Source organism: Tympanuchus pallidicinctus, unplaced genomic scaffold (assembly GCF_026119805.1).
Source record: "Tympanuchus pallidicinctus isolate F22 unplaced genomic scaffold, pur_lepc_1.0 scaffold14, whole genome shotgun sequence".
Classification (NCBI taxonomy): Eukaryota; Metazoa; Chordata; class Aves; order Galliformes; family Phasianidae; genus Tympanuchus; species Tympanuchus pallidicinctus.
The window spans coordinates 887,861-906,786 of NW_026294659.1; the positions used below are offsets into that span (position 1 = coordinate 887,861).

At 41.8% G+C, this 18,926-nt stretch overlaps 1 protein-coding gene across 3 annotated transcripts in view; it reads left to right on the forward strand.

Moving 5' to 3' along the window:
* The first annotated feature begins 1,466 nt into the window (after window positions 1–1,466).
* Window positions 1,467–18,926, forward strand: part of REPS2 (RALBP1 associated Eps domain containing 2) — a 98,267-nt gene continuing 80,807 nt past the window's right edge. For all 3 annotated transcript variants that reach the window (XM_052674041.1, XM_052674043.1, XM_052674042.1), the window contains exon 1: window positions 1,467–1,706. In XM_052674041.1, coding sequence (XP_052530001.1) covers window positions 1,512–1,706 — 195 coding nt within the window. In that variant the 5' untranslated portion in view covers window positions 1,467–1,511. The remainder of the gene's footprint in view (window positions 1,707–18,926) is intronic.

An 18,926-nucleotide genomic window follows, 5' to 3' on the forward strand; every position in this document is an offset into this window, starting at 1 on the left:
AGCTGTTAGACAGCTGTTTTCCATCAGCTGATGTGAAGATAGGATCTAATTTCACAGGACTGCTGTAATCAGGTAAAGCCCCATGCCATCTCTATAATGCTAGTGCCTTCTCCTCTGACCAGCATCTTGTACCGGACAGAAGCTGGCAGCCCTGATGCAGCCCAGCCTTTGCTCTGCTGCACCTTCTCCTAGGGACTCACGTTGTTATTCTGAGTTTTCTAATTTGGGCTCCAGAGTTCACTTTCTGAGATACAATTGCTCTCTTTCCAAACAGTATGTTTTACAATGACAAAACACCACAGCAAAACATACACTATCCCTAAGGGAACAGAGATTTCCCCATTAACAGTCCCTTAACACTCTTATCATAATCATGAGCTATGCAGCTGGCAATAACTGTGGCAATAACCACAACCATGCAGCATTCTGAGCACTGAGAAGACTGACACATGTATTCATGGCAGAATAAAAGGTTTGCATGTCTTGTGCAGGTTAGGAGGTACAGTTGCATGGTGTGGAAAGGATAAAGTAATTTTCATAGAACAGTTTGAGTTAGAAGGAACTATTAAAGGCCATCTAGTCCAACTTCCCTGCCAATGAACAGGGACACCTACAGCCATACCAGGTGCTCAGAGCCCCATACAGCCTGACCTTGAGTGTCTACACAGACAGGGCATCCACCACCTCTCTGCACAATCTGTGCCATTGCCTCATCACCCTTACTGTAAAAACTTATTCTTTATATCCAATCTAAATATTCCCTCTTTTAGTTTGAAAGCATTTCCCCTTTGTCCCGTTATCACAGACTCTGCTAAAGAGTCTGTCCCCTAAGAAGGGGAGAAGAAAGACCTTACAGCCCCCCTTTAGATACTGAAAGGCTGCTACCAGGTGTCCCCAGGATGCTGAACAGCCCCAGCTCTCTCAGAGTTGTCCTTGTAGGAGACACGTTCCATCCCTTGGATCACTTTTGTGCTCCTCCTCTAGAAATGCTCCAACAGGTCCATATTTCTCCTGTACTGAGGACTCCACATAGGAACGCAGTACTCCAGGTGAGGCCTCATCAGTATAGAGCAGAGCAGCAGGACCACCTCCCTCACACTGCTGGGCACGTTTCTTTTGATGCAGCCCAGGATACGGTTGGCTTTCTGGGCTGCGAGGGCACATTGCTGGCTCACGTCCAGCTTCCAATCCACCAGTACCCCAGGTCCTTTTCGGCAGGGCTGCACATCACACTGCTGGGCTGTGCCCCGGCAGCACCTCCAGCAGCAGCCAGCACTTTACGAGAGACTGCCGGTGCCCTCGCCGCACAAGGAAGCACACAGCTCCCAGCCGACGGCTTTCCGCGGCGGCGCTGCCCCGCGACCCCGCACCGGGCCGGGGGCGGGAGGGGGCGCGGCCTGCACCTTCCCGTCGCGGCGCAGCCCCGCCTCCCTCCCGCCCGCCAGCCAGCCGCTGCCACACCTCCCCCGGCGGCTCGGCACCCGCTGCCCGCCGAGCGGCTCTGCCCCGCCATGGAGCAGGGGCCGGCTGGGGCGCCCGCCGCCGTGGCCGCCGCCGGCGTGCTGGTGCCTCTGAGCGAGAGCGAGCAACAGCGCTACTCGGAGCTCTTCTCGCGGTGCTGCCCGCCCCCCGAGGCGGCCGCCGGGGGCAGCAGCGTGGGGGAATTGTTCCGGGCCTCGCAGCTGCCCCCGGACACGCTGCACCAGGTGGGTCGGGGCGCCGAGGGCGTGAGGAGGGTGAGCGAGGGGCGGCGCGGAGCTCCGCGGCACCGCGGTGCGTCGGCTGCGGCGCCGAGCTCACCGAGAGCCCCGTGCCGGCGGGCTGCGGCGGAGCTCCGGAGGTCCCGCAGGGTTGAGGAGGGAAGCCCCGCTGCCGGACCGGATTTTCACGTGCTGCCGGGGATGTCGTTTCTCGGTGGCCTTTATTTGCCGAGCGGAAAGAAGCGGTGTCGGTGCAGGGTGGGAGCACGGAGGCACCTGGCTGCGGACGGAGGGATCGGAACTCCGCTGTTCTGCCGAGAGCTGTCAGCCCGTCTCTCCGTGACTCCGTGTTACGTAAATCCCTATCGCACAGGTGGAAGCGGGGATGCTTCCTGCGTGTTTTTGTCCTCGCTTCGCTATTTACCAGCCGTGCAAACTGCTGTTGCTTTTCTTTGAGTCGCACCGTGGCCTTCGTCTTCTGTGTAGAGAACAGGGGTTGCCCACAGGGCCAGCTCCAAGAGTCCAATTTCAATTAGCGAGGCTTAGTTATGGAGCGTGCTAAAGCCCTGTTAGCAGATTTGTGTGACTTTGGCGTAGAGTTGTAGAAAAACACTTCTTATTTTTGCTGTGTAGGTCCTTATCCGAACTTTGGAGTAAATCTTGCTGTGTTATCACTGTCTGCTTTGGGGGTTTCTTTGGGGGTTGTTTGGGATTTAATGTGTGACTTAAGCCTGGAAATGCCATTTTTTCAATATTCTGAGTTTTCTTTTATTTTCCCCCCACACTATTTTAGATTATTTCTTGGTATGTTTATGATGTGAAGTGAGTGTTACTGGGAAGCAGGTCTTTAATTGGCTGCAGAAATCGTCAGGGTAATAAGGCCTTTGGGACCTGGGCTGTTTCTCTCCCCTTTCCTGCCTTCCCAGTCTTGTTTGTGTGGCACCAATCGCTCCAGTCTGTGACTGGAGCTCCTGTTCCAAAGCCTGCTGCTGTCAGGTGCTCTTATTAACATTTTCTTGAACTGGAAAAAAAAAAAAAAAAAGAGAGAGAGAGAAAAAAATTAACATAATGGGGGAGAAAAAAGAGTAAAACATGAGCCTTCTGATATGAAAAAAACTTTTTTTTTTTTTTTTTTTCCCCGAAGACATTAGCTGATGTTTTGTCTTTTATTATTCTCCAAAACTGCAATTAAATGGTTTCTGTTTTAAAAAAGCCATATACTGTGCTAACAGTTATGGGTACAAGGCATAGCAGTGCATGGCATCTGTTTTTTCCACTAGCATGGGGAACGTGCATTTTAAGCAGAGGCAGCTCAGCTGGGTTAAGATAACATGATTTCTTTTAAATAATTGTTGACTGTGGAAGTTTTCTTAAAACAGAATGTGCCCTTTTAAAATCCCCATCTGCCACAACTAGTGCTTGGTGACTTGGCATCCTTACCAACCCACTGAGCTACAGTTGTGCGACTCACAGATTTTCATCCTCGTGGTTATTCATTGAGGAGTGGTTGTACTGATCCACATGCTCTCAGCTGGTCAGTGTCACAGCAGTGCTGAGGTGGTGCTGTTGCCTTCAAGGTGTTATGGTTTGGGATAGAGCAGTGAGACATGTTCAGAGAGGTGGTAGATGCCCCGTTCCTGGAGACATTCAAGGCCAGACTGGATGGGGCTCTGAGCACCCTGATGTAGCTGTGGTGTCCCTGTTCATTGCAGGGCAGTTGGACTAAATGGCCTTTAAGGGTCCCTTCCAACTCAAACCGTTCCATGATTCTGTGAAAGAAGGAGCTTATTATTATCAGTCTTGATAGAGATTTCTTGTTGACTGGGAAGGTGTTGAACTAAGTAATGGAAGTCTCCTTCTGCCATCATTAAATGCATCATCAGTTTGTAGTCTAGACACAGATCAGGTGGCTGCAGGAATGTAGCAGTTCCTGTGGAAAAAACAAGGACATGTGCTCCTAAATAGCAGTCAGTGTTCAGTTTGGTTTGAGGTTCGTTGGCATGATACAGGAGGTTATTTAGATGAAACTGGTAAGGTAGCTGAGAGCAGATAGATAATGTGAGGGAATGTGCCAGAAGAGGAAGTGCTCGAATAAATAGGAAACAATCCAAGAGCAGTCAGGTCAGAAGGAGCAGATGGTATGCACCCAAGAGCTGTGAGTCTCGCTAAGAATGAAGTGCTTGAATGTAGATTCATTAAATACAGGCTTGTTAAAATCAGCTCTTCTGCTGGGCTGTACAGTACAGCAGAGGCTGCAGCTATTGAAATGGCTTTAAATAAAAGACCAAGGAGTGAACCTAGCAAGAAATTGTTCAGTTCTAGAGAAATTATTGGAGTTACAGCTGGAATTAAAAATGTAAAGCACTTTGCGTGACTAGGGAGGGCATGGTAGCAACTGTACAGTGTGCTTTCTGCAGGCTGTCACTGCACAGGGTTGTAATGTGACTGGGGCTGGCAGGCATCTTCAGAGGATCCCAGTCCTCCCAGGTCTGTATAGCTATCCCAGCATCACAGGAGGCAACAGTGGCTGTTCTGCCTTGTCCTGTTTTGGGCACTCAAGAGTGACTCCATTTTAAAGCTGGCCTTCAGTGAGTACAGCCTCTGCTTGTTGGCTCCTTGGATTCCAGATGCATTCGTTTTGTATGCCACATGCCAATGGGCAGAGGTTTGTGTAGATTTCAGGTAAAATAGAGCTTTATGTGTAGTTATCATCTGCTGATCAGCAAAGAAGAGATGGCTTGTGCTAGTTCTGTTGTTTGCCTGTTTTACTGTGAGTCTGTGAAGATTCTGGGAAATGAGGGAGCAGGAGGATAGGACTCAAGTTTTACACTGGGCTGCTTATCTTTGTTATTAGTTTTTGACTTAATTAATTTTCATTTGGTTGGTCTGTTGGAATCTTTAATTCTAGTTTTATAAACTGTAGTCTTATTTGTGGGCTTGCAGTATCAGCACAGAGATCCAATTCTATTAAGAAAGCACATTCTTTCCTCCACAAATGAACAAACCGCGTTATTTTGAGCTTTGAGGATGACAAGTACTAATTGTATGACTTTGGAAGCTGCACAGAGATGCATTTTTTAGTTAGACCTCTCCATCCAGTTCTGTGTGAATGGAGAATTCAGACTGGGGGTCTTGCTTTTCCTCCGCACGGTCTGTGTGTTATTTTGTGTTTGTGGTAACCTGTCTCTATAGTTACACTGAATTGTTTGTCTGTCCTGTTGTGTTCAAAAAGCAGAAGTGTGGATAGATTAAAAAAGGGGTTGGGGGGGGGGAGGGGGGAGAAGTTGCTAAGCTGCTATTTGCTGTTTCATTGGAAAAATGCTAGCAAGGGTTCACTTTTCCATCATTTATTTTTCATAGGCATGAATTACTACCTGCGTGATAACTGGGGTGGCATTAACTGTATGCTTAGAATGCTTTCCCTGGGCGGAAGAGAATGGTGACAGTTAAAATAGGAGCTTTTTGAGGGAGAAAAGTCTGGACTAATTGTTACTTGACAAAAAGTAAAATTCATTCTGTTGTGCTCTCATGCGGAATTCAGCATTAAGCTGTTTTCAGCGCTGGAAGTGCGATTGAGCTGACAGAAGAACACCAGCTCTGTCAAAGAGGCGTTAGGTAGGAATGCACGTGGAGAAATTGCATCCAGTTGACATCTTTGAGTCAGAAAGAAACAAAGAGGGGGTGCAATTTTCTGTAAGTGTTACAGCAAAAAGAAGAAAGGAGAACTGACATTGTGGTGTCGGTTCTTCTGGCCGCAGTCCTCCAAACTATCATTGCATTCCTAAGGCCTCAAGCAGACCTGCGTAGGAATGTGTAAATTGGAGATGTATAAGAACATTAAAAAAAAAAAAATATATATATATATATATATATATATTTATATATATATAGTACCGAGGTAGAGGGTAGAACTTCACCTGAAACAACCTTGACCATATATTCCATTAAAAACAATTCAGTGTTCCTAGTGCATCTTAGAACTGTCTACCAGTTTAAACTATCACTTAGCAGTCAGAGGATTAGTAGTTTGGAGTGTCTCTCAGTTGTGATGTAAGAAACTGCAGAGGCTGTTCTTTCTTGTGTGTGCTTCAAGCTGTAAAACCTGAGGCTTCTGAGCCTGTTTGATGTAGACTTCTCATCAGTGGTCAGAAATAGAATCATAGAATGGTTTGGGCTGGAAGGGATCTTTAAGATCATCTATTTCCAACCCCCCTGCTATAGGCAGGGACACCTCCATCTAGACCAGGTTGCTCAGAGGCACATCCAGCCTGGCTTTGAACGCTTCCAGGGAGGTGGCATCTGCAACCTCACTGGGCAACCTGTTCCAGTGTCTCACCACCCTCCTGACCCAACCTGGTCAAGGCCTGCAGACTTTGTTGATTAACCTTCATTGCAACCAGCTATGAATTTAGCAGTTTGTTTTCCAGTAAAACAATGCTTTGCTCTGCCAGTGATTTAAGTAACTGCGCAAGAGGGATTTAGGAAGAAAGTCAATTGGGATGAAAATGAACAAATTTCATTCTTCGTGAGGGAGTGCTGCAGAGTGAAGCAATGATTAAGAATTTATTTTTTTTTTTTTAAGCAAGTGTTTTTGTTGTGGTACTTACACAAGAGCAGTAGGTTCACTGAACAGTCGGTTGCAATCTGCAGCCACGTGCTGTCAGTATTAAAGTCTTTACCTACGGGCTGACTGATGTGGTTTGCAATTTGCGTTGCAATGGAAGGGTTACAAAGAGAACCCACCTGCTTCATGGGCCATTTTAGTGCAGGTGCCTTACAAAGCAGGGTTGGCGTGTGAAATTTGCAGAGCTTAGAAACTTAGCAAAGGCAGATTCGCAAAAGCCAGAACAAGCATTTCTATGACAAGAAATCAGGATAAATAACCTACTTAAATTTAAAATATGATGATTTGGGGAATGTGTTTGATACGCTATTTGTAAAGCACGATTCTTTGATGTATTAACATCTGAACATAGCAGCAGCATAGTAAAATAAAACATTAATAAGCAATACATGCTAGTTCAAATGATTGTCTGCAAAGTTGAGTGTGTGAGTTGTGGATAATTAACTACAAAAGGCTGCTGGAGTAGAAAACCAATCATGGACAATAAAAGCCTCCCTTTCCAGTAAAGGAAATGTTTTCTTTTTTCCAGTGCTCACTGACCACTGCGTATGGTTTGAAAGCTGTTGGGGAAAAACCTGGTTGTCTTCCTGCAACTTGGAGCAATAATGAGGTGGAAGCCTGTGGGAGGATGAGATTTGTTAGTTCTGTAGTCTGTAGGATGCAGTGAGCAGAAGTAATCAGCAGAATCGCTAACTGCAAATTGTGCTTTATTTGTGAAAATATTTTAAACAGAAAGTATGTTTTTGTAAACTCCCAAGTGCTTGTATGTGTAAGAAATGGGCGCTTTTCATCTTCTAGCAGATGAAAATAGTCTGCATATTTTTAAATGAATTTCAATTTTCTTCTAGGTTTCTTTGCATCAATCACAGGTAGATGATACCTACACAGGAAGATATCTCCCATTAAAGGACATAACGCAAATTGCTTGAGAAATAAAAATTAAGACATATTGTATGCTATATAGTTACTTAAATGTCATTAAATATACTATTTGTTAATAAAACTAAAATTGTTGTACTTTATAAATTAAAAATTGTTTTTACGACTGACTGATGAGACAGACCTTTACCAATGTGGCTTGCTCCGAAAGTAATGCCACCTGTTTATTTCTGTTGAAAGTGCAGTAGATACGAAGAGCACAGTAACATTGTTTGTTAGAGCAAATCCTCAGCTGCAATACTCAACACAGTCACTGCCATGAGCTGTGCATTTTTGCCAGTGGTGAACAAGAACTTGCATGCTATGTTCATAAGTCTGCACCAGTGGAAGTGACCCGAGTGGTGTGTCAGGCAGTGAGGAGGCAGGCAGAGATGTGAGGCCCCACCAGCTGCAGTGAGATCTGCTTGGACTAACGCAAGGTTCCATGCTGCATCTTAAATGATCTCTTGTGAGTGAATCATTCACTGGCTATCCTAATGAATGTAAATTACTGAGCATGGCTACAGTTGTGCCCAGTGTGGAGCAAGGTGGCTGGCAATTGTTTTTTAAGAAACAGACTTGAGAAACTGTGAGTAGCCTGGTTACCAGAGTACATTTTCAGCCATTGTTTTCTTCTGCTTCTTTATTTTTGAACTTTTTTTTTTTTTTTTTTTCTATTTTTTCCCCTCCATCCAATGCCCCCAAGCAATCTCCTCCATCTGAAAAAGCTGCAAATGATTCTTTCACTATCTCCTGTTTGTATCTGTATAGTCGTGCAATCTGGACTTGCGTCTCAACCTCCCCTCTTCTGTAACAGGAGATGGCAAAGCACTGCTCTCTTGAACAGGGCCATACCTGAAACACTGGATCCAGAACTCAGAACTGCCATTGGCTTGGTGATGCTGAAAATTTCGAGTGTGCTAATGGCAAGCACTCAGCTGAGCTGAACGTGGCTGTAGAGTCTGTTTGCTCATTACTGTATGAATCATGAAGCTGAATTCCACCTTCAATAGCAAATGTCTGTAGTGTTAGTTTATTATTATTATATATTTCAAGTGGTTTTGGCATCAGCTTTTCAGACTATTATTATTATTTTTCCCTCTTCTTGGATTCTCTTTCTACACCAGCAAACATTAGCTCAGCTTTGGCACAGGTAGCGTTTCACATTTCATGCGTTCTTTACTTATGGCATAATTTATGCACTGATGTCCTATGGAAGCCCATACGTGGTCTTTCAGAATAAAACAATGTGTCTAATCTGCTAAATAGGATGGGAGCTCTGGGCTGACAAATACAGTCAGAATTATTTTGTTACCAATTGTAACAGCAGTGGAGCAGTAAAAGATGAAGCACTCAATAGTTTGGAAGGCCAAAATAAAAGTAAATGGGAAAGGAAGTAACAACAGCTCAGTACTGTCCTTTATATATTTATTTATTTTGCTTTCCTTCCTCTTGGAATGATCGCTGCTCTTATAAGGAACATCTTATTGTTCTAATTTTCACTTCCTTTGTTATCTAGGGAAAGAAAAGTACGAATAATGACATTAGTTGTGCTACAACATGCTTGTCCACCTGGAAAACAGAGATGATGTAATCCTTGGCTATGTCCAGTGCTGATTCTTTAAAGACCTGCATTCTTCAGCAGAAAGAGAGAATGTTTAATTTAGGCACAGACATGTAGGTTCTGACTGACTGAGATGCATTTTGACACTTAAAGTGCAAGTTGGTTGAGATGATGATCATTTTAGTCTTTGGTTTAGTGCTGTGGAACAGAAATTTTAAGCTGCTATTCCTTGTGACTTATTGATCCAAGCTATAGGAAAACGAGGTCAAGAATGGTCGGGAAGCATCCTCTGCACACACACCATATGCAGTGACGTTGTCAGCTAAAATTGAATGCTTTCAGTAAAGAGGTCTTTTGACAAGCCTTCAGTCACACAAAAATAATGCGTACATCTCAGTGAAACAAGATGTAAATTTCTGTGATATTCATTATGTTAAATGTATAACTAAAGAAGGCAATACTTGCATGCTTACTGCGTTGCTTTTAGAACTACCTGCTCAATGTGCTAGGGAAGTGGACTCAGGAAATGTGCCAAATACAATAAAATGTAGGAAATCACACTGCTGTAAATACAGTGTAAAAAGGCTTTCTTTAGGAATAGTAATAAAAAAAAAAAAAGATTACAGTAATGATAGATAACAGACTGCATGTGGTTTGTGTTTGTGACAAAAATACTGCACAGGGTGTCTGTTTTCCTCTGTATTAGCAGAGTCTCCCTTTGTCTCCAAAGCAGAAGAAAACCTGGAATTACATTTTCATAGAAAACATCAGAATTTCTTGCAGCCTCCTGAAGCAAAGTCTAACATGAACAACATTCACAAGAGAAGTTGATTTGGACAGATATAAAACCCCATAATTTATTCAACTAAATCAGAAGATTTTGTTTAGAACTGCTTAGGTGTTCAAGTGCTGGCATTTTAAATAGATAAATTTTGGAAAGGAGATTGGTTGGTTGGTTGTGCACATCATCTCTTGGTCCCGCCTGTTAGTTAGACTACTTTTGCTGTTAGATGTAGCCTTGGTGGTGGCCAGGCAGCTTGTGGTGCCCCGCAGGTGTAACGTGAGGAACTGTGAGAGCAAGGGTGTGAACTGTCAAAACTAGAGCTTCCATAAGATTCTGTGGTACCTTTGTATTAATGTGTCCTGGAGCAAAATATTTCATTTCTTAGCAGAATCTTGAAAAGCTCATTGAAATCTGAATGTTCTTTTGAGAACACTAAGAAACCCAAGATTTTTTGGTTTTTTTTTTTTTTCCCCAGTTAGTTAAGTTCAAGATGACTGGACCTGGTTGTTTCCATCTAGCTGTGGAGGATTTACCTGCTTGTTGTGGAAAATAACTGTCATGATTTTTAGCAACTTGAAGCACTTTGTACTGCTGCCCTCAGAATGTCCCATCTCCTTTCTTGTTTGGCTGGTATTGCCAAATTACCATTCACCTATGAAAGGTGGAGGACTCACAAGCGTGGAATATCAGATCTGCAGTGCAGAGTTGTCAATAACTGATTCTCATTCCCAGCAGTGAGAAGTGAAAAGCATAAACCTCTGAAGAATGAGTTGTTTTTTTTTTTTCTATTGAAGTTTCATCATTGAAGTTATGGAAGACCTGTGTAAATGTAGCTGCCAGAAATGTTCTCCATTTTTGCTGTGAAGACATATCCCATGCAGACAGCAATGTTCCTTGCTATTCTAGTATCCTCTTCTGTAAATTCCAAATTCAGCATGAATGGTAAAAGAAAAAAAAAGAGGTCCTGAACGTTTTTCTTTGGACTCAAAATGCAGTAATTCCATTCTTCAACAAAGTAAGAAAAAACTGAAAGTACTGCATTTCCAGAGCAATTGTATTTTTCTTTAAAATGAAGGTTCCTTTCTGCTGTGGTAGCTGAGATGTCTGTGCCTTCCAACAGCTTTCTGTGCTTCTGATGCTTACCTGGGATCCCTTTCATTTTTGGTAGAAAGCATAGAGAACATGTAAGGCGAAACTAGTTTTCCATTACAAGAACTTCCAAGAAGAGGAGGCGTTAGGTGAGCACGAGGGAGGAGAGGTTTTGAAGGACTGCAGTGAATCCTTCTCAAAGCTGTGGTTTGGCAGGATCAGCCAGGTGTCAGTGTGTGCTGCTGGACAATATCTGGTCTGGGAGATCAGTAGGTAAAAATAAATCCCTACATCACTGATGACTGTTGTTCTCTGTTGTGGAATAATAAAAGGCAGAAGCCAGGAAACTGCTTGTTTCTGGTTTTTATTAGAAGCTGTAAATACCATGGTGATGAGCAGGTTATAAATACAAATGTCTGCTGCAGATAGAACTTGAAACAGGGTGGAACCTGATAACCTTTAAAGAGAGGTAATATGAGATTTAAAATTATGCTCATTACTGAAGCTTCCTGCAGAGTCTTTAGCAGTGCTATGAAAAGCCTATGAATAGTATGGTTGTGGTTGTTTTTTCTTTTTCTTTTTTTTTTTTTTTTAATGCAAAACCAAGAAAGTTGCAGAGCTGAAATCTTGTTTTTAGGTTGTGGTTCTTGTGTGATGGCACCAAAGTCAGAAGTGAAGAGGCCCTTAGCTGTGCTCTACACTTTCTATTATACCACTGTAACAAATAGTATGCTTGGGGTTTTCTGATGCTTGTAACCTGCTGCTAGCCATGCCTAAGTGGGGACTTGTTTTAAAACAAACAAACAAAAAAAAAACAGTATTAAAGTATTATTCTGAATCTATATTTCACTTAGAAAATAATACAGCCATCGAGTCATACCCTTCAAGAAGTTTTTTGAATGTTTCGAGAGGAAGGAACCCAAATGGGAGCCCCTGTGTTATGGTGCTCCAGCACAGGGTACCACACGGTACAACTGCCCAGAGCAAGTGTTGTTTCAGGGAAGAAGGCAGCAGCACCAGGCAACGCTGCTCCCAGCAGGGAAATAATTCTTAATGTTATTTACATTGAGTTATCAGTCACCTGCTCTCTTTCTCTCCCTGTTCTCAGCTGTATCACGGTAATTACACCTCTTATTTGAACTAATCTACATCTGGGTCCTCCTTGAGGAGGATAATCTCCAAAGGACAATTTCTCTTATGGAAGTGCTAATCAGCTGTTTTTAAAAAGCTGCTTTTTTTTTTTTTTTTTTTTTTTTTTAACCATGTACATACTTATTTGTAGGGAATATGTGTGAAAGACTTCTAAATTCAGTCTAGCAAGATGGTTTATTTCCATATAACCCCTGAATTTAAGCCCTGCAACAAAATAGGGCACTCTGGAATTGTGGCGAATGTACTCTCTTCAGATGTTGAAGGACAGATCTTAAATATCTCTTAGTAGGTGAAATATCCAAAAGAGCAAATGTAGAAGATAAGTGTTTACAGCTTTTTTTTTTTCCTTTTTTTTTTTTGATCACTGTACAGTATAAAGTATTTGGTGCTAAGTGCAAATTTCAGTATCAACCGTATTTATACTGACATAGGCATGGTGATATTTGTGTCCTTCTAGTAACCTTCTAGTCACTCAAGTGTAAGTTAAGTTTCAAAAGAGGAGAGAGCCTGCAGTATTTTAATGAAGAGAAAGAGGAGCAGTGTGTCAAGGACTGTAGATGTGGGATGCTTCTAAATAAACGGATTAGAAGAAATTTTCCATGTTCGCGATTCACTCCTATATAGAGAATGCTGGCAAATCAAGTTTTTAAACAGGTAGTTGCAGAACCATCCTATGCTCAAGTTGGCTAAAACAACATTTTTTAGTTTCTATAGCGCTTTCTGGTTGTGTGACATAATAATGATGTGACTTTATATAGCTCAGAGATTCACTAAGTTTGTCTGAAGTGCTCAAGTCATTTGGATCAACTCTAAATATTTGAAATTTTACTTTCTTTTCTGATGTCTGTTGCAAGGCATCAGTTCTTCCCAGAAGCATTGTGCAGCAGTTTTATTTTATTTTGTTGTGAATTAAGCCATGGTCACTGTTTCTGTAAAATGGTAGCAATTTTATACTGAAAGAGCATACCAGAGTTCTGTACTTTCAAGGGAAGGAGGATTCAAATCATTAAGTAACACTCATTACCGTAGAGAACTACTTCCCTGCAGTAAAGCTTAAAGGATTTAAAACTAAAATTGCTTTTCCTTCCCATGAAATGTGAAATATAAAATGTTTATTTAGGCTTACTGCTGATGTTTCTGTTCTTTTAGATATTTGCTGGTCCATGCTGTTTTTACCTTGTTATATGTTTCACTCTTACTGATGCAGCATTTTCTTGTGGTCCACCTGGGAGAACTGCTACAAGAATCACATTGAAAATATTCACCTGCAATAGGAACATTCAGTTAATTTCTCCTGGGGAGAGTAATTCATCTATTACCAAGGTTGCAAGCAGAATAAGAAATCTATTTATATTCCTGTGTGTACATTCATCAGTCTCATTAGATACCAAGGTAGACTGTCAGCATTTCACATCTGCTATTTTTTTGAATGCTTAAATGGCTGATGATATATTTGAGTTTCTGAATGTATAATCTACTCTTTGGGGGAGGCACCTTTCCTCTCATTCTCCCTGGGGAGTTGGCTTAACGTGCCTTCCATCTCTTTATCTAACTTAGACTTTCAGCTCCTGCTAAGAATGACTTAGCAACTAAGTCTTTGGTTACCATTATATGGCTGGCCATGGGCATGTCTTCGTGAAAGATTTTGACATTTCCTACGTAACTGCATGGTTTCAGCTGAAAATTAGCATAAAAATGAGTTATAGTCTCCTTTATTACTGCTGATTCCACTTCATCTTTCTTAATGTAATCTAAAATTTCCCAATTTCCCGTGTCATAGGTTGAGGTTAATATGGCCTGGTTTTGAAATAAATGAGGCTTCTGCAATAATGCTGTTAGTTCAGCCCAGTATTAACTTTTGAATTTGTTCATTGCCAATAAAACTTCACAGAAAATTAAGAGACTTTGACGAGATGTAGTTCCCTAGTTATGTGAAAGACCCAAGAGATTTGGTAAAGGCAAACCCCAGTCATTTTCATTCTGAGGGAAATCTCCCTAGTCTTGTCGAAGAATTAATGAGAATGCCACTTCATGGCAAGAATCTAAAGGAAATTGGGATTCATTGGTTCTGCTGCTCATGGGTGGCTTTTTCTAGGAACCAGTGTTATTATTAAATAGTGGTTTGGCCATGAGGTAAAAGAAAGGTTGTAGAAGAGCACTTTAAAACTCACCATGCTTGAACGTAAGGAGGGGGGCAAAGGGGAGATGGGTCTCGGTGTCATCTCCGGGTTGCTATTTTGGTGCCTCTCTGCCCCCAGCCCTCCCTACGCTGCTCCACCTGCACTGCTCTTTGTTCCCTCGGTTCCAGCTGGCGGCCTCCATGAGCCAAGGGAGCTGCTGCTTCAGCGCTTCTCCGCATCTGCCAGGAAATAAATAAATAGTGGGGAAAGAAACGGAAGGGATGCGTTCTCGTTCTTTATGTCAGCTTTGCTTAGGGCTTTTTTTAATTGTATGTCTCGCAAAAGTGTATCACTGTGAGAAAATTTCCTTGGAACTAGAGCTGAATCCCGTTGCTGCCTTGGTTTCTTTAGTTTTCTGGCATTAAGAAAAATGCAAGGGCTTCAACACTGATGCATCAGAGCTAGATTCTCATCTTTACTGCTATTAAATACACCATTGCTGTTGAGAGGTTTGGTGCAGTGCCCTGAAGGCTTGCCAAGCGTTGTGTTCTGTCTGCATGCACTCTTGCTCATGCAGTGCTTTGTAAGGAGTCTCATGCCTGCGCACCTGCAGGTAGGCAGCCCAAATTGATCCTGGTGTTGCTTTTGCAATTTGACCCATATCCTATAAATTCTCTCTAACTCTTCTTCTGGAAAGATGAAGATTACATGGTGGCTCTATTTCCGCTCCTTTTGTACCCTTGCTTTCTCCTGATGTTTCCAGCCTCTGTGGTTGGGTCCCAGAGAAAACAGTCCCAGTCCTTTTCTTGTTGTTCTCTGGTGCCCCAAGTGATATTTTATCCCATGGATGGAATTCAGAGCAGATTACATTTCTGCTGTCTTTTTTTCCTTACCTTAGAAGGAAAGTTTGCCTTATCTTCCAGTTTCCATTACAGACATGTTTAGGTATAAGCACTGCAGGGAAATACTTCCTTGCACAAAAAATGCACAACTATTTCCAATGGAATTTAAAAAAAAAAACAATGCCATCTTGTTGCTGAAGCATTTCTGCTGATATTATGTCTTGGAAAGGAATATTTAACAAAATTAATTGAGCCGTATTTTGCCTGACTGTATACCTTCTGACTTTGTAAATGTGTTAGAGGTTTTAAAACACAAAGTGTATTTTAGCTTGTGACATTTGAAGGACTATTTGGAATGCAAGATAATTTCTGAAACAGCCTATTATTGGAATAAAAGGAAGGATAACCAGCTAGATAACCAGTGGAAGCACGTCTGAGATTTTATAGATGTTAGATATTGTTTGAAATTAGTGATATTTCAGTAGTTTGTTAATCAAACAGCACCTGAGGTGGAGGTCAGTGGGCACAGCTTTATCTTAACTAGCTCTTAAGAATGTTCCCCCAGTGTGCTTTGTGGAAGCAAGGAAGAAGGCAAGTGCATGAGTGCTGTGTAGCACTTCTCATGGCCCACAGGCAGCATGGTCATGAACTGACTCAGAAGCACACTTGTTCTGGCTAGCGACCTGGCTGCTGCGTCAGCAGGGGAAAGGGTCTGAGCTGTTTTGGCCTTCCCATGGCACTGGCAATCCCAACTGGATGTGTGAAAATCAGAGCCTGGGAAATGCGCTCCCTCTCAGCTCTTCTTTCAAGCCAAATGGAAACCAAAGCTAATGGGTTATGAAAAAAAACTGAGGAGGGGATTTGGTGCAATGTGGTCACACCAGCATCATCTGCATGGGAAGCAGGACAAAATACAGCTGTGGAAAGACCTCAGGTGATCTCTAGATCCCTTTTACAGCAAAAATCCTATTTCTTTATAATTCCTGAGCAATTTGTTAATCCCTAGCAATGAAAACTGTATTGCTTCTGTAGGCAACACGCTCTAGTGCTGCCTTCTCTTTAGTATGAGGATTTTTTTAAATGCCACGTTGTTTATAGCTGATCTATGGAGGATGTGAAGAACAGATTATCCTCTCCCTTTTAAAGCTGACTCTTCCTTTTACTTTAACATTGCAAACTGGTATTGTGCTGGGTTTCTGTGGCAAGGTTTTGGTGGCGAGGTGGCCACAGGAGGAGTCACTTTTGAAAGAGGAGGCTCAGAGCTATCCTCGTTGGATATGGCCTGTGTTAGGGAGCCACTGGTTGGGCAGTTGGCTTCCAGTCAAGGTCAGCCCACTTCAGCAGAAATGATATCATCAGGCAGAAGAGTGGAGACCCCACGGGCATAACTCCTCAGAAGCACCCCCTCACTCAAAGGGGTAATGTGTAAAGAGTTTGTGAAGACTTCATAGAATCTATTGACAGGCCTCAAGATCATTCAGCTCAACTCGCTTCCACATTCCTAAGAGCTTAATTTTACTCAGGCACACCTGATGTTGCAGTTCCTACAGACGAACTGAGACAGTGTATTGAAATTATATTGCATGGTGTGTTTGTCAGTGTTGCTCCCTTTCTCTTCTTTTAATTCTAGTTGTAAAATCAGCATTCCTGGTGCTGTGGCCTTGTCCTGTGGTCACAATTGCTCTTTGTCCCAGCAACCAACTTTGGCTGAGAACCACAAAAGACTGTTCATTTGGGACTTTTATTCTCAAAGTTTCGTTAGGGTCCTAACTTGTTCAATGTGTCTTTTTTTTATGCACTGTGCTCTCATCTGTGTGGGTCATGTTGTAGATTTGGACTTAAATGGAATATCAATAGCTTGTGCAGGAATCCCTTGTCAAGTCCTTTCCAAAGTTTTTGTAGAAAATCAATTTCCTGTGAGGAGAGTGTCAAGATTTTTATGGTTAACGTTTCCATGGAGGAAACGCCTCCAACTTTTTTAGCAAGCTGGAAAAAAATCCCGTATTGTTATGCAATACAAATTAAGTTTGTGCTCTTGAAATGTAATAAGTATAATTACGTACTTGGTTAAAATTTCTTATGTGAAAGTGTGAATGCAGAAGTATTTGTATTTTTTCAGCTTGAATTAAATCCTTTTGACGTTGAAGCGTGAGCCAAAGATTTTCAGTGTTGGGAAAATTACTGTGAAGAAAGAAATTCTGAGGGCTTTAAAAACAATGAGAGGCAATGGTATGGTGCCCAAATGATGTGACATTAAAAAGAAAGGTGAAAAACACAAATATATTGCAATGTAAGTTGTGGGTATTGTGTGACTGAAAAGGACAGGCATGGCTATTTCAAGAATCATGGATATTTTTCTGAATTTCTTTTTCAGTTGTTCAAAATGTTTCGTATTTTTTGATAGCATTTAGTTTCCTTTTTCTGCTTAATGAAGCGTTTGGAATTGTCATAATTTTTCCACAGTCACTTGCCCTGAAAAATAGAAGTAATGAAGTGAATGGATGTATTTCTCACTGTTTATTTGGGAGATAAAAGTAGCACGGTTTGTCTTCATTTGAAATAATTAAATTTATCCTGGTTTTGCGTATACCTCAAGATCTGAATACACAGGCATATGGTTCTTCAAAGTTGTGCTTTATCTGTTAGTAGTAATAAATGCTGTTTGTGTTAATAGGGGACACGCAGTGCAGAGATTCAGAATTGTTTGTGATGTTAATCGTAACTGTAGTTCTGAAATTGTAGAAGATTGTCACCTTTTTTTTAATATACACGAAGAACTTACACTAGCCATAAACTTTTCAGGAAATGAGGAAATTACTCTATTATGTATTGCTCAGTGGTATTTTTAATTTTCTTGTCTCTAGGTGCAGAGATGTTGTTTTAATTCAGGACTAACAAATTTAAAAATGTTAAAAATTTCACTTCAACATTACGTTTTCTATAAAACCTGAGAGTCTTTCAGATTGAAAAAAAACAACAAGGTTTTTAAGTGTACACAACAGTGTTTTGTTTTCAGAAGTCTTTGTGACTAAAAGCTCACAGCTGTTTTCTACTTGAAATGATTGTTCTTTCTGCTGGCTGACAATAGTTTATTTGTGTGTTATAGGACAATTTTGGTTGAAAATGAGTGTGACTAAAAGCTGGGGGAGGAAGCTGCTCCCTTCTGCAGTAATCAGCAGCGAACCCACATCTGTGCTGAGAAGTGTGGCACAGATTGATGGCTTCTTTGGTTTTACTGGGGTGGGTCATGCAGGAGGACAGATGCAAACTGGCATTCCTTCCCTACCCTGTACCAGTCCCTACCAGTGGTAAGGAAATAATAATAATAAATCAACATCTTACCTCCTCTCTCTGTCCTCTCTTTCCTGCCCTCAGCATGTGCAAGAAAACAGTGATGAAATGCATTTTAGATTCATTTTAAGTACTCACACATGTGGAGAAAATACTCCCACTTCTTGACTGAAGACCTAGTTTCAGCAGCAAAATAAAACTAAGCCACAATTGAAAGATTTCTAATGAAGGAATGAAGCAATAACATTGGTGGGTTTTTTTCTTCTTCTATTATTTTTCTGTTTCAAGATCTTTCTATATTTAAACTTACTTTCTGTAAGCTGTTAATAATCAGATTCTCACTGCAAAGTCAAGCTTGGGATGCACCAAGCTTGATTTGCTATAATAACACTTTGGCCAAGCAGTGTATGTCAGGTAGAGCACTACTTGCTAGGTAGGAGCAGAGTGGAAAGGAGTATCAGAAATAGGGCTTTCCGTGTAATCTTGCTTAACAAAGTAGCTGTTGTTAAGTCTGCTAAGCCAACAGATTCCTGTGCAAAAGCGTTGCAGGAATTAAAAGCTTAATCAGCCTGTGTGCTCTCAGGAGTTTAAATGATTTAGGCATAGAAAACAGGGGAAAGAGTATATATTTGTTAGGTACGAATGCTTTTGCTTATGCTCAGTCTGGCTCCAATCTAAGAAAGCAGTTAAGAAACAGGGTTTTCCAGCCCATGAGCATTCCTGTTGAACTCACATGGGGCTATTTCATGTGAATCTCGGAGAGAGAAATCTTTTTAATTGTACGGCTCTTGAGTAAGAAAAGAATTTCTATTCCAACCATGCAAAGAGTGTATGCTTGCTAC